We start from the raw sequence: 15,637 nt of genomic DNA on the forward strand, positions 1-15,637 counted from the left end.
CTACTCAGCCATAAGAAAGGATGAAATACTACCATTTGCAACATGGATGGACCTTGAGAATATTGTGCTAAGTGAAATAAGTCAGTCAGAAAAAGCTATGAACCATATGACCTCACTCATATGTGGGATATAAAACTGAAACTTGTGGCCACTAATAGCAGTGTGGTGGTTGCCAGGGGGGGAAGGGGGTGGGCGGTGAAGGGGGTCTTAATATATGGAGATGGAAGAAGATATGACTTTGGGTGGTGGGCACACCGAGCAATATACAGCTCTTGTAACATAGAAGCCCTCATCTGAAATCTGTATGTTCATATTAACTGTTGTCACCCTAATAAAATTTAATTTAAAAAAAGTAAGAAAAAAAATAGGATTGATGAAAGGTGGTGCTTATGGTTCTTTCTATAAGAGGCTGAGCTTTAGGACTTGAATAAGGATTTGAATTCTCTACTGTTGGAATTAACACTTTTTACATAAATATAACTTGGTGTAACATCTAATTGACTATTTGCATTTCATTAATTTAAAGTAGGGAAATAACCTTATTGCATTATTTTAGGAATGCTTTCTTAAGAAAATTTCTTTTGCTTCTGAATGGTTCTGCTGATTCTTTTTATTAAAAAGCGGAATTAGCAAAACATGGGGCTTAATAGGAACTGAAAACTCTCAAGTATGGGATACGAGTCCTAAATTTTAAACTTAAGAGAAAAAAAATACTCCCAGTCATCCATTTTTCAGCTTTCATTTTTCCATTTGTTCTTTTTTTTATTTAATGGGAAAAGGATTCTCCCTGAATGGCAGGGGAAGGACAGCATTGGGCTCTCAAAGAAGGATTATCAGCAGTATCACAAAATTATAGATTTTAAATATCATGTATAGTCATCAATTTACACCAACTACTTTCCTCTGCTTCCTACATAACCATCATTTAAAAGAAAAGAAAATTAAACAAAAAAACTGGGCTTACAAAAATAATTTAACTTGAAAAGGAAATGTAAATATAGACTTATAAATACTTCCTTTAGGTTATAAAGTAAAATTAATGGTAATGAATGAATTAAAATTCACATTCCCAGAATGCTTTTCTCTTTGAATCTAGGAAGTAGGTCCAATGACATTAATCTACTATGGAGGAAAACTGAGAACAAACAAATCTAAAGGATAATAAAATACTTTTGAAACAATCAATTTGTAGAACCATATTGCTATTTATGGTCATTTTCTGCATATCAATTAAGTAAATACCTTTTTTGTTGTTGTTGTTAATCCTCACCTGAAGATATTTTTTCCCATTGATTTTTAGAGAGTGGAATGGAGGTTTGGAGGGGGGAGAGAGAGAAGAGAAACATTAGATTTGATGTGAGACAGACACATAGGCTGGTTGCCTCCCAAGCCCCGCCCCTCCCCTGTGATAGGGGCCAGGACAAAACCAGCAACCCAGGTACGTGCCCTTGACTAGGAATCAAATCTGTGATCCTTTGGTGCGAGGGCCGACAATCAAACCACTGAGCCACTCGGGCCAGAACAAGCACATGTTCCTTTCAATGCTGAAAAATAATATACCACCCCTTGGGAGTATCAACTTTTACAGAAATTTTTAAAAAGAAAATTTAAATACCTGTTTTAGTTTTTCATTCTCTTTCATGAATTTTCTGGCAGCCTCGTCAGTATTTTCTGCTTGAGTTTTAAGTATTCCTTTGTTTGACAGCTCTTTTGCCAGCTGAGTAATAAGGGTAACCAGACGCCTTAACACTCTAAGAAAATAAAATTTAAAATTTCAAAATAGTCATTGTCAAACAACTCTCCTTTAGGTATGGGTGTGGTGGAGAGAGATGATGGTTAGAGGACACATTTTTTAAAAATTCCAAGTCTTCTAGTCAAAACATGACTGTGTCTCATTCATTTAGAATCTTTGTTAGATTAGCATTTGAAAGATAGGTTCAATGGTACTTACTAATTTAATTATTTTCTCTGTAGAGCCCTCTAGCCAGGAGGAGCAGAAACAAAACTTCAGACAGTGTAGCAGGGCCAGTAAGAGAAGTCTTTTTTCCCCCTCCCAGTTCAAAATTTGCTATTTAAAGAGCACTGTCATAATAACAATCTGTATTACATACAACAGGTAGAGAATTACTATTCCAGGACTAACATTTCAAATGAGAATAAATAAAGCTCCACGCATTTCGTTAAAAAAATAAATAAATAAAGAGCACTGTATGAGGCTGGTCATGCCCCAAAACTGCTCTTTCATATATGTTTATGGTTAACTTCCACTGTTAGAGGTAGTAACTAATACCTTCAATTATTCACTCAACAAACACTTCCTCAGGAGCTGCTAAATGTTAAGCACTATTTTAGGCCCTGGGGACAGCAAGAAACAGGACAAAGTACCTGCTCTCAGAGTTTAGGTTCTAGTTGGAGGGGCAAGAGTTAAAACAGTACTTAGTTATAATCATGAATGATACCTGAAAGAAAAGTATATACACCTTCTATGGGATTGTGGCGAAGAGGAGACCTACCTACTTTGGGAGGAATGATGTTCACAGAAGGCTTTCCTTAGAAAGAGACTAAAGGATGAAAAGTTAGTCAGGGAAACAGGGAAGAGAATAGTGTTATGGCAGAAGGAAAAACAGGAGTGAAGACCCTGAAGTAGGAAGGAGCTAGGTACATTATTAGTAACTCAATAAATATTCATTGCAAGAATGAATGAATGAACAGTGAAGGTCAGTGTGGGAGGAATGTGGAGCACACGTCAGAGAACAGTAGGAGACAAGGCTCTAGAGAGAAGCAGGGCCAGATCATGCAGGGCTTATTAACCTTTCAAACTGACAAGCAACAATTATCGCTTGTTATTTCTTTGGGTATATAACCTGAGTTCTTTTACGGAGATGTTAGTATACTAAATATTATAGAAAAAATCTATAGTACAGATTAAAAAACGAGAAGCATAAATTATGTTTTTAAATTGTGTGTATGTGTTTTACTTACAGCCAGAAAAATAATGAAAATCCAGAAATGTAAAGATTTCTTTGAGACCTAAAAAGTTTCATCTGGGTATGTTCATGGGCACCAGGTCTGCTGGCTGAGCTTTTTTCAATGACAGTAGTAGAGGAATATTTCCTTACTTCTCTCACAGCATCTATTAGAGAAAAAGAGAAAACATTACTTTTGGTTTTTAAGAATATAAAATTAGCCCTTGCCAGGGTGGTTCAGTTGTTGTCATGGGATAACACTCAGCTGAGTGTTGTCCCACCACCAAGAGATCACCAGTCAGGGCAGTTGCAGGCTCAATTCGCAGCAGGAGGTGTGCAGGAGGCAGCTGATTGATGTTTCTCTCTCTCTCTCTCCCTTCTTCTCTCTCTAAAAAAATCAATAACATATTTTTAAAATAAGGGAATATAAAATTATAATTAAAATGGGAAGCAGTTTTAGAATAACTGACCTAACTTTTAAATAATGGACTTTAGGTAGGGGTGGTGTTTTGTCTTTTCCTCTACATACTTGGGAGGGTACCATGCTCAAAACAGATATCTGTACGTGGACACTAGTGGTAAACTTTGAATGTAATAGCATTTTTGTTTTTACTATTCATTCAGGACTCATCATCATTGTACTGTACTTACCTCTAGCTATACTGAAAACTATTATCCTTTACTCTTTCTATCCCTAATAGGACTAAATTTTAACCTATTGACAATAATATATAGGTGATATCCCACTATAATCAACTCTGAGAGACTATCTTACTTTTCTTACTCTACTAGCATTTTATTATATCTGTCCTTTTGTTGGTTTCCTCTGCTGTGCAGAAGCCTTTTAGTTTCATGCAGTCTCACTTATTGATTTTTGCTTTTGTTGCCTTTGCTCTTGGTGTCAAATACAAAAAATCATTGCCAAGATGCTCATCACCTATGCTTTCTTCTAGGAGTTTTATGGTTTTGGTTCTAAACTCAAGTCTTTAATCCATTTTGAGTTAATTTTTTTAAATTTCATTTTTCAATTACAGTTTACATTTAATATTATTTTAAGTAAATTTCAGGTGTACATTAAATTAATTTTTGTGTGATGTAAGATAGTGGTCCAGTTTTCCCAACACCATTTATTTAAGAGACTGTCCTTTTCCCATTGCGTATTTTTGGCTCTTTAGTCATAAATTAGTTGAACATATATGTGTAGGTTTATTTCTGGGCTCTCTATTCTGTTCCATTGATCTATGTGTCTGTTTTTATGCCAATGCCATACTGTTTTGATTATTACTACAGCTTTGTAATCAGGGAGCATGATGTCTCCAGCTTTTTATTTATTTGAGAGAGGGAGGAAGAGAGAGACAGAGAGAGAAACACAGATTTGTTGTTCCACTTATTTATGTATTCTTGTATGTGTCCTGACCAGGGACCAAACCTGCAGCCTTGGCGTACTGGGACGATGCTCTAACCAACTGAACTACCTATTCAGGGCTTTGATGGCTGTAGTTGTGTTCTTTCTCAAGATTGCTTTGGCTATTTGGGGTCTTTTGTGGTTCCATACAAATTTCAGGATTGTTTGTTCCATTTCTGTAAAAAATGTCATTGGGATTTTAATAGGGATTGTACTGAATTTGCCGGTTACCTTGGGTATTATGAACATTTTAACAATATTAATTTTACAATTTATGAGCACGGAATATCTTTCCATTTATTTATTCATTTTTTTTTTCATCAATGTCTTATAGTTTTCATTGTACAGGTCTATCATCTTTTTGGTTAAGTTTATTCCTAGGTATTTTATTCTTTTTGATGCAGCTATAAATGAGATTTTTTAAATTTCTCTTTCTGATAGTTCATTATTAGTGCATAGAAATATAAATTTCTGTATATTGATGTTGTATACAGCAATTTTACTGAATTCATTTATTAGTTCCAACCGATATTTTTGTGAAGTTGTTAGTGTTTTTTATATCTATATATAGATTCTATATCATGTCGTTTGCAATAGTGAGTTTTACTTCTTCCTTTCTAATTTTGGTGCCTTTTAATTATTTTTCTTGCTTAATTGCTCAGCTAGGACTTCCAATACTATGTTGAATAAAAATGGTAAGAGGGGGTATTCTTGTCTGGTTCCAGATCTTAGAGGAAAAGCTTTCAGCTTTTTATTGTTGAGTATGATGTTAGCTGGGGGCTTGTCATATACGGCCTTTACCATGTTAAGGTACATTCCCTCTATACCAACTGTGTTTAGAGTTTTTATCATAAATAGATGTTGAATATTTTCAAATACTTTTTCTGCATTTATTTAGTTGATCCTATAATTTTTATTGCTTACCTTTTTTAAAAAAATCATGAATATTTTTAAGGAAGAAACTAAGATCACTGATTTTAACCCCTTCTTTTTTTCTAATAAACATTCAAAGCTATAAATTTCCTCTAAACAGCACTTTATTGCTTAATTATCCTACAAATTTTGATACATTGTATTTCCATTATTTAGTTAAAATATTTTGTCTTCTGTCTTTGAGTACTTCTTTAACCCATGCATTATTGACAAGTATCTTGTCTAATTTCCAAACATGTGGGGTTCTTCCAGATACATGTTATTGAGTTCTTTTTTTTTTACACACTCTGCATGATTTCAGTTCTTTTGTAATTTGTTGAGACTTATTTTTATGGCCAGAATAGAGTGTATCATGGTGAATGGAGTATAGTGTCTTCATGTGCCCTTGCCAAGAGTACCTATATTCTACAGCTGTTGGGAGAGACTTGATTTTTACACTTTTTAGGGCTAGTCTGCTTTGGTTTTAATTTTAGTTAAATTCTTACTTCCTGGGACACAATAAATTCTGTATTCCTAAAGAGCAGCCTTCTGTGATTTTAGCTGAAAGGTCCAAGGTCTTTACCACGGCCCTGTACCTAGATGGGACTTGAAACTCTAAATTCTGTTTCTCCTTGGTGGATAGCATCCAAAATTTCTGCTCAGCCCTTTCAGCTTTCTAGCTGCTGCTTTCCAGAGAGCCTCTTGGACTCTTCCAAGGATTTGAGGGGAATTTATATGCAGATTTTGGGATTCATTTTCTGAGACTTTCTCCTTTCTTGGATATTTCCCCTTAATTTCCAGCCTCTTTTACCTTTGACACCTTTAGCCAGTAAGACTGGCTTTCTGCTCTGAGTTCTATCTGACCTTGCCACATGGACTGAGAAAAGCTATACAAATTTAATCACACACAGTGTGATTCCCTTTCAAGGTTTGAATTCCCTCCAGCTTCCATCTACTTTTGGTTGCTCTTCTATGCCTTCAAACACTGTTTTTCTTATTTTGTCCAGGGATTGTAACTGTTATCACAGGAGGATTAATCTAACATAAGCTATTTTGCCATTTGTCTTTTAAAAATTTATTGCTTTAGCCCTGGCTGGGTGCTCAGTTGGTTGTAGTGTCCTCGCCCTGTAGTCTTGTTCACCCGAAGGCTACGGGCTCAAGCCCCACTCAGGGCGGGCACAGGAGGCTACCCATCAACGCTTCCCTCTCATGGCGATGTTTCTCTCTTCCCCTTTCCCTTCCTCTCCCTTCTTTCCTCTCTAAATGAAAACAAATACTTGGGTGAGGACTAAAAAAAATAAGTAAAAAAAATATTATTTTAGAAAATTTAGTGAGGTGAATTCACATAACATAAAATTAACTATTTTAAGGTGAAAAATTCACTGGCATTCAGTATACCCACAATATTGTGCAACCACCATTTCTCAAAATAAAACCTAAATAAATCACTCCAAAAAAAAAATATGTAAAAAAAATTTTATGACTTTATATTTGTATTCTATTACTGAAATTCTTAGTTTCTAATAACAATATACTAATTTGCATTATGATGCAATATACATAAAATAGTTTTTAAATTACTAACAATGAAACTACGTGAAGTTTCATATTTCTTTGGACTTTTGTTTTTAGAATATTTAACGCCCCCTTCCCCCCAAAAAAAGAATATATCCCACCAAGGAGGTAGAGTTAAGAGTATTATGCTCAAGAGTTACTTAAAACAACAATTCTTTTCTCTGTTGTATGTTACAATCCTATATAATATTCAGTTTATATATTATCATTTATTTTCAATTCTAGAGTTTGCTTTTTTCTAGCTTCATAAAATTTAGAGTTTTCTTTCTTAAATTCTGGAACCATTTAAGCAGCATTGGTACTATCTGTTTTTTGAAAGTGGTAGTGGTAGAATTTCTTGCAAAATTATCTGGTTTTATAATTCTCTGAAGGGGATAGCTTTTTGATAACTTCCTATAATTCTATGAAAACTGGTCTTAAATTTTCTAGGTTCATTTGGTAGATTATATTTTTCTGCAAAACTACCCATTTCAATTAGGTTTTCAATTTGTTTGCATTGATGTATATGAAGTAGTTTTTAAATTATCTTTTTAAAATTTCCTTGGTTTTAATAGTTACTTCCCTTTTGTCATTTCTCAGATTGCCTCAATAATATAGTAAAAGCATTCCAACCACTACAATGTAATTAAAAACACAAACAAAATAACATTTATTAATTGTTCTGAACAGGCCAGAGGAACCAAATAGTACTATCAAGGGTCATGATATTGTGATTCAGCTTTCTTAGAAATTCAATGGGAATAATACTCGTGGTCCCTTACGTAGACATGCTGAAGATTAACCAATAATGTCAAAGAAGTTTTATAAATGTAAATGGTCATACAGAACCACCCATAGAATGAATCACCTGTATGATAACTAGGAGACTATGTCTAAAAAGTGGAATGGGGGCAACAATAAGGAGAGGGTGTGGCGTATAGTCAATTTTCTATAAAACATGTGGAGATAAGTCTTTTTTGGGCCACTTGTGGAAACTTTCAAATTCCCAGGATGCATATCTACTGACATTTAACATATTCCTGCGTTTCCTTCTTCCTTCCTGTCTATTCTCACAAAAACACACACAGATGCACATATACTTTTTTTTTTAAATCCTTACCTAAGGATATTTTTCCCATTGCTTTTCAGAGAGAGAGGAAGAGAGGGAGAAGGGAGGAAGGGGAGGGGAGAGAAAGAAAGAAACATCGATGTGTCTTGTGTTGCTCTCACATCAAATAGTTGCCTCCAACATGCACCCCGACTGGGGCTGGGGATTGAGCCTACAATGGAGGGCAACTGAGGTATGTGTCCCTGACTGGAATTGAACCCAAGACCCTTCAGTCCCAGGGCAGTGCTCTAGCCATGGAGCCAAACCGGCTAGGGCTGCAAATATACTTTTGGGTTGGTACTGGCTCTAGGAACATAAACACCTTGTAACAATTACCTTGTTGGAGACAAGCAAGAAGAAAATGAAATAAATTCTAAAGTAAAATATGAGTTAAGCTTGTTATAGCTTTGCATTAACTAAAACTAGTTATAGTTTTGCATCACCTAACCCACTGTCATTCTAGTAACAAGAACGATGGCCTTCACATATGTTATTGCATTTTAATCTTCCAATACCTCAGTGAAGTGAATGTTATTACCCTATCCTGAGACATAAATTCTGAGGCTTAAAGGGTAAGTTCCTATCTGCCTGCCTTCATCGTCCATGCTAAAGTTCCTGCACTAACCATCCATGGTTTCCCTATGCTCTGGGAATTACAGATGTAAGCTACAGCCAGCAGTCATGATTCTGCTTTGTGACTCCAACCTCTGGCGACAGCTTACTAAACGAGGGTTGAATATCTGGTGCCAATTGATCTGATTTTTTCCCCTTAGAATTGGAACTGGGATTCAGAAATGGCTAATTAATCTTTGCATATAGCTGGAGTGATAACACTTGGCAGCTGTGTGGTGGCCACTTTCTGCTTTGGGAATAGAGTGTGAGAATGCATGGAGATGAGAAAAAATGAAGTAGACCCAGGGAGAAATGCAAGGACACCAAAAGGACACTGCAGCTCCTATTAGTTCCTCCTTGGAATTTGGCTTCCTTCCTTTCCTGGGCTGCTCTGAAACAACCCCATATTTTATTATAAATTTCCCCTTCTTGTTCAAGTGAGTTCAAGTTGGTTTCTGATATAAGCATCCAAAAGAACTGTCATTAAAGGTCCCCTTCCTTAGATGGGTATGTGGCAGTTTTCAAAGATGATCTTCTCTCCCTTTACTTTGCAAAAAGATAAACCAAACTCAGAGAAAATGCCATTCTAAAGATTGTTTAGCTAGCTGATGGCAAAGTGGGACCTGTTTTCCTTATTCCTTACTCATTCAGTGTTATTACTTATATGGCTGGAGATTAAATCGGTAACATTAACAATAATGTACCATGAGACAGATAATGACATTTTTGAGTGAGGCAGAAACCCATTCACGCCCTGATACAATTAGCTACTCATACCCTCTAATACCAGCTGGTCCCAGTTTTATTAAGAGGATTCCATTTCAGAGGTTGATGTTATGGAACGTGGGAAACATTTTCTCACAAAATATTGGCATACATGGTTATTGTTCCAGGCTGGCCCTTATAAAACTTAACCTACAACACAATAGGTGAAGGAATTCTGAGGGAAAACATACTCTGCAGTGTGTATTAAAAGCTGAAGTGCCAGCCCTGGCCAGGTAGCTCAGTTGGTTAGAGTGTCACCCCAATGTGTCATGGTTGTGGCTTTGATCCTCGGTCAGGGCACATACAAGAAGCAATCAGTGAATGGATAAATAAGTGGAACAACAAATCGATGTTTCTCTTTCTCTCTCAAATCAATAAACAAAAATTAAAAAAAAAAAAAAAAAGCTGAAGTGCCAAGTAATAGCTGGGTGATCAGACAAGTTACTTAATTCTCTAAGCTCAGCTACTTCTTCTAAAAAATATAATTATTTAGACTCATGGAATTTCTAGTTTGATAAGAATCTTAAGGGTTTATGTCTAATATCTAAGATACTGTTATCATGAAAATTTCAAACATGCTGAAAAACTGGTATAACAAATACCCATATTTCCATCGTCTAGATTCAATAATTGCTAACTTTTTCCCATATTTGCTTTACCTGTTTTAATTTTTACCCATTCAAAACTAAGTTGAAAATATGACACTTGTAATATTTTAGCCTGCAGCTCCTAAGAATAAGGACATATTCCTATAACAGGTGTTGGTAAACTTTTTCTGTAGATAGTGAATGTTTTTGGCCATACAATGTGTCTGCTGTCAAATGGAGACTCTGTAGTTGTCCATGGAAACAAGCATAGACAATACATAAACAAATGGGCATAGTTATGTTCTACTAAAACTTTAATTTCCAAAATTGGTATTTGGTCCAAAGGCTATAGGTTATTGATTTATGCTATATAACAACAGTGTTATCACAACTAAGGTTAACAAAAATTCCCTAATATTATCTAACAACCAGTCCATATTGAAATTTTTGAGGTAGTCCCCAAATGTCTGTGTTGCAGTTGATTTTTAACCAGGATCCAATCAAAATTCACAACCGGCATCTAAGACTCCTTTTGAGGGCCTAATGATTATATTCCTTTATGCCTCCCTGACATCTAAGCCTCTATTGCCTAGGATACCACAGTAACCAAGGGTTGTATAACTGGTATCTCTGAAAAGTGGACTACATATTGGTATATTTAAATCTTAAACAACTTAAAAGAGGTTAAGAACCACTGTACTCTGTTGAAATTTATGCTTCTGCATATGTAATAGTAATATCTATTAACTATCTATATATAAATATCAATATCTGCTCTATTATCAATAAACTGTACAAAGTCAACTGTATATTCATAGCAACACTGACTTAATTAAAAACCAATGAATTTATTAATAAAAACTAGAGTAAGTTTATTTAAAGGAAAAATCTAGTACTTACCTAGAAACAGAACAATCAATAGGACTATAATAGAAAGAAAAGCCTTGTTCCAAAAACTTGCAATTTTACCCCAGACATTAAATGAAAAAATCTTCTGCCATCTGTAAAGCAATACAATTACATTAGGTATAAAAATATCATAGAGTGTTTTGAAATGTTTTCTGAACGCTGAATTGACATTTTTGTAACTATGTAGCAAGTGAAAAGAATAACAGAAATTTAATTTTTTATGTCATATTAGAGAATTATTAATTCATAAGAACATCTCATAAAACAAAGAACAACTTTTTCAAATTTAATAATAACCTGACATTTGATTATCTTCTGTCTGGTAGCTTAAATATTGTACAGAGAAAATAACTTAAAGGCAAGATACATAATTAAAATCTTAAAAAGAAATTCTTATAGTAAAATGTTATATTGTTGATAGAAGCTATCACTTTGTATCTCTTCCCTAATCAGGGCAGTAACTCAGAAATAACAAATATTGGTCCAACAACATTTGAGGAGTAGGGGGTCCAACTCTCTAAATTATTTATTTTTACATAGTAAAATTTTAACATTTACTTGAAGACTTTTTTTACTTTTACCAATTTTAAAAACCACTGAGGTATTACACATAGCAAAGTGCAACAATCTTAAATATATAGTTTGATGAATCTATACATACATACATATGTATATACCCATGCAGTTATCATGATCAAGATTTGAACATAGAGGAAATAAAATGAGGCAATAGTCTAGAATGGATGAATTAAAAGGTATAAACAGAGACACAGAGGTAAGGATGTATGGATTTTAAATGGCAAAGAGTGACAAAGTAACTCATCACACAATTGAAAAGGTAACAAACTTTGCACAAGGGCATTTAAAATGAACAACACATTTACTGAGTCCAAAGATACACACCCACACCCACACCCATATAATAAGTACTTAAATAAACTTCAAACACAACTTTTAGAAAGTTTTAAGATTAGGGAAAATTATTAGTAAGTTTTGGAAACAACTCTCAGTGATAACTTGAAGTTGGTGGGGTGAGGAAGGCTGACGTAAGGTAAAGTGGTTTCTTTTGTCTCTGAGTTTCCAATTCCAAGGACACTATTTAAATTTCACATTATAAAAACTTTATATTTTTAGAAAAAGAACGTAAGTGGCAATACCTTGACCAAGATCCAAATTTAAATTCGTATTTCAAGGGTCAATGTAAAACAAAACACACACAAAAACCCCTACAGAGAACAACTAGCAGTTTATATTAACACTGAATTCAAGAGTTAATAATAGTTACCATATATTGAGTCCTTACTATACTATGGTACTAAGCATTTTTACATGTTTTAGCTAATTTTATCATCACAACCACTATATGAGGTGGATACCAGTATTACCTCCATTTTACAAATGGGAAACTGACCAGAGAGGGTAAATAACTTGCACAAGGTCACACAGTAACTTGTAGAGTTGGGATACACAGTCTGACCTTTGAGTGTGTGTCTAACCAGCGGGTTATTGAGAAAAGGATAGAGAGCCAAATGGAATAAAGACTAAAGCCTTTTTTTTGAAGATTATGGTGAGCCCTGGCCGGTGTGGCTCAGGTGGTTGGGCGTCGTCCAGGGCACGGAGTGGTTGTGGGTTTGATTTCCCATCAGGGCACATGCAGGAGGCAGCTAATGATGTGTTGCTCTCACATTGATGTTTCTCTCTCTCTCTCTAAAAATCAATAAAAATCTTTTAAAAAAAGATTATGGTGATACACATATAAAAGATAAAAAGATGGGGATATAGTAAGGATATATTATAAATGATATGTGCACAAATATACCATATTTTCTTGTATATAAAAGGTATATTTATATAATGTGCGTATATATACACACATCTATCAAATAGCTACTTGATTAGGGCAGGAAAAAAATTATATTTAGCAGGAAGAAAAAGATCCATAATTTTTGGATCATTTTGATGAGAAAAGAAACTGACAAAAAAATTTTTTTGCAGCTAGTATTAGCAAAAAAGCTAAACAGGCTATTATTGAGGATTAGAAACTAAATCAAGGTGATGACAGGTAGGTAGGATGATGGAGTAGAAGGGCACTAGACTGAAAACTAGATTCTTGTCTGGAATCTTCCATGGATCAGCTCGGTGACCTTAGTGAGACCACTTTCCCTATAGAATGAATTAGATACAATTATCTCTAAGCCTTCTTCCAACAGTATGATTCAACTTTTTCTTTAGTAAGGAAGAAATAAGTGATGGTATCACTGACAGACATAGAAGTGAGTAGAAATCCAGGTTGGTAAGAAGCAAGTTAAGAACTGTGAAAGACTACCTTAACCCTGAGCCAAGGCAAAACTTTCGTAAGTCTCTTCCAGTCATGGGATCTTACTAAACTTCAGTGGGTAATCTCTAGGGTTTCATTTATGCAAGATTTTCTTTCATGACATGAGTATGAACAAATGTGTTGTAACATTATTACAAGGGTGAACACCATTCATACTAGCAAGTTTCTGGATCTAAAACTGAACTCCCAAAAAGTGGATTATCACAGGGGTAAAGTGAGCCAATGCTTCAATTAAAATACTCAGTACTTAAAGACCTTCTAAGGTCTTTTCCTAAGGAACTAATGCTAATGTATGACTCTGATACTTTTCATAATCAGCACTTTTAACATATATTCATCAATTGGGGGGTGGGGAGAGGTAGTAAATTACCATTAAACATTAATGAAACTATTTCTTAGTTACATAGGTCAAAACTAAGAATCATTTACAGGCTTAGGTTTCTAAATTGTCATTTCATTGCCCCAGTGAAACATTTCTGCACCCACGCTGTGCTGTGTCTACCTGCATTTGCGTTCACTGTTCCAATTCAGGGCAACAAAACAAAGGTAAAACCTGACGACATGACAGGTACTAAGAGCGTACCCTTTATTATATCTGTAATCAACAGAAACAAAAGGACTTGCCCTTTTCCTTTTAGGAGGTGGGAAAGTTAACTCATTTGTACATTTAACAAAAAGTTTCATATAGTGATATTTTAATAGTCATTATATATTACCTAATTTGTAAGCGAGCTTATTTTGAAGTGCACCTTTTATATAATCAGCACTGAAAACTTAAATCTTAAAACTTTTCCGCATCATACTAAAGAGCCTAAAGGAACTACTCATATTTATTATAATTTGGAGGTTTCCTACCTCTGAGGAGGAATAAAAGGTAGACAGAAGATTAAAATGAGTCCTATTTCAGCATAAAGAAAGGTTGCAACTGCCGTCCACTGGAGTGTCATTTTTTCCTCTTGACACCTAAATAGAGAATCACCTGCTTTACTTTGCGGCCTTACAAAGAAAATTGTGTTAATGGCACGCGAGGCGCAAGGTTTTTGTTCAGGAGTAGAGGGTGCGACCCTCCCCTAACCAGGGCGGCCGGCGTTACAGCCGGGCGGCAGGGAAGGGGTTAAGACTGCGCCCGGAAGCCGGCCTCTCCACCTCCCCAGCGAGCCGCGCGCGACGCGGCCGCCCGGCGCCGAGGGCGGGCTTTCCCGCCACCTCCGCGGCGACAACCGCCCTGCGCCAGCCCCACCACCGCCCGCGCCTGGAGGACGCAGCCCCCAGCTTCTCGCCCGGCCTTACCCAGCCTGCGTCTCGCCTGCTCCGCGCGCTGCTCGCCCGCCGCCGACGCCGCCGAGACGTCAGACGCCGCGCGGGGGAGGGGGAAGCGTGCCCCAGCCCCGCCCGCAGCCCGGCCGCGCTCGCGTCCCCGTGCGGGTCCCACCGGCCGTCGCAGGCGGCGGGAATGCGACGGTTAGCTGTAATTGTTTTCTAATTGTTGATGGAATTAGAGGATGACGCAGACTTTTCGCGATGCTTCGGGCTCCCAAATGCAACTTCTTCAGGAAAACCGACTTGAAATTTGTAATACTGTGTGGTTTGGCCGGGAGGGGCCCTTAATCCACGTTTTCTGATGAGCTTCGTGGGGCCTCGGAGAAGGGAGGGCCCCGGGGCTTGAGGATTAGATTGGGTGGTGCAAATGTCCTGAACGTGTTAGAAACCCACTCCTTTTCTATTCCGGTTCTGTTTTATGATAGAACTGGTTTCACTGTCCAGAAATAAGCTATAACTAGAAGGGTAAGGATTCGGTAGTAGTGCAGCATTTTGTTCTGAGACTGTAGAATAGTAGAGTCAAAACATACTGTGTTTTTCAGCTCTTGTCAGTGGGCTGGGATGAGGCAATCGACTTTAGGTTGATGTTTGGCGACTGATGGGAAAGGGAAACAATGTAGGTATGTGTATTTTCTTCCTGTTACCATTTCCCAGGTTTTCAAATTGTGTGAATACACTCAAATTATTAAGTACATATATTTTCAACATTGACAATATCAGGAATGGAAATGAATGTGTCTTCCTGGAAACAATTATTTTGGAAACATTAAATGATAAAAATGGAATAATTACAATATAAAAACACTTAAGTCGGTGCTTTTTCTTGACACAAATATACTTGATCATATATAAAAGAAAAAGACAACATGAATTAACCATAAGGAAGATTTTGTTTGTTTTTTAATCAAGTGGGTTTAGAACTCCACCCTTCCACACTGGTCCCTTTGAAAGGCTGTGCACCTAATTGTTATTCTGTTGTCACAACACTAGTATAATTCACCTCAGAGTTCACTTACAAAAATAAAGATGTCTAAGTTTTGCTGATGGCTCCCTGCTGGCCTGTACACTACTCCTATCAAATGAAAAAGCCAGTTATCTTTAAAAATACAGTAACTGAAAAAAAGAAAGAAGAATGTGCCTATGAAAAAAATATGGCAACGC

The 15,637-nt window shown here is 36.2% G+C and overlaps 1 protein-coding gene across 1 annotated transcript in view; it reads right to left on the reverse strand.

The window, feature by feature from the left end:
* Positions 1-14,288, reverse strand: part of LOC107526615 (B cell receptor associated protein 29) — a 51,742-nt gene extending 37,454 nt beyond the window's left edge. The window contains exons 1-4 of the mRNA XM_016199122.2: positions 14,012-14,288; positions 10,810-10,910; positions 2,983-3,133; positions 1,616-1,751 (exon numbers count right to left, since the gene is read on the reverse strand). Of these exons, the coding sequence (XP_016054608.2) occupies positions 1,616-1,751; positions 2,983-3,133; positions 10,810-10,910; positions 14,012-14,103 (480 nt within the window). The 5' untranslated portion in view covers positions 14,104-14,288. The remainder of the gene's footprint in view (positions 1-1,615; positions 1,752-2,982; positions 3,134-10,809; positions 10,911-14,011) is intronic.
* Positions 14,289-15,637: the final 1,349 nt, after the last annotated feature.

The sequence above is a fragment of the Miniopterus natalensis genome, chromosome 10, assembly GCF_054644295.1.
Source record: "Miniopterus natalensis isolate mMinNat1 chromosome 10, mMinNat1.hap1, whole genome shotgun sequence".
Classification (NCBI taxonomy): Eukaryota; Metazoa; Chordata; class Mammalia; order Chiroptera; family Miniopteridae; genus Miniopterus; species Miniopterus natalensis.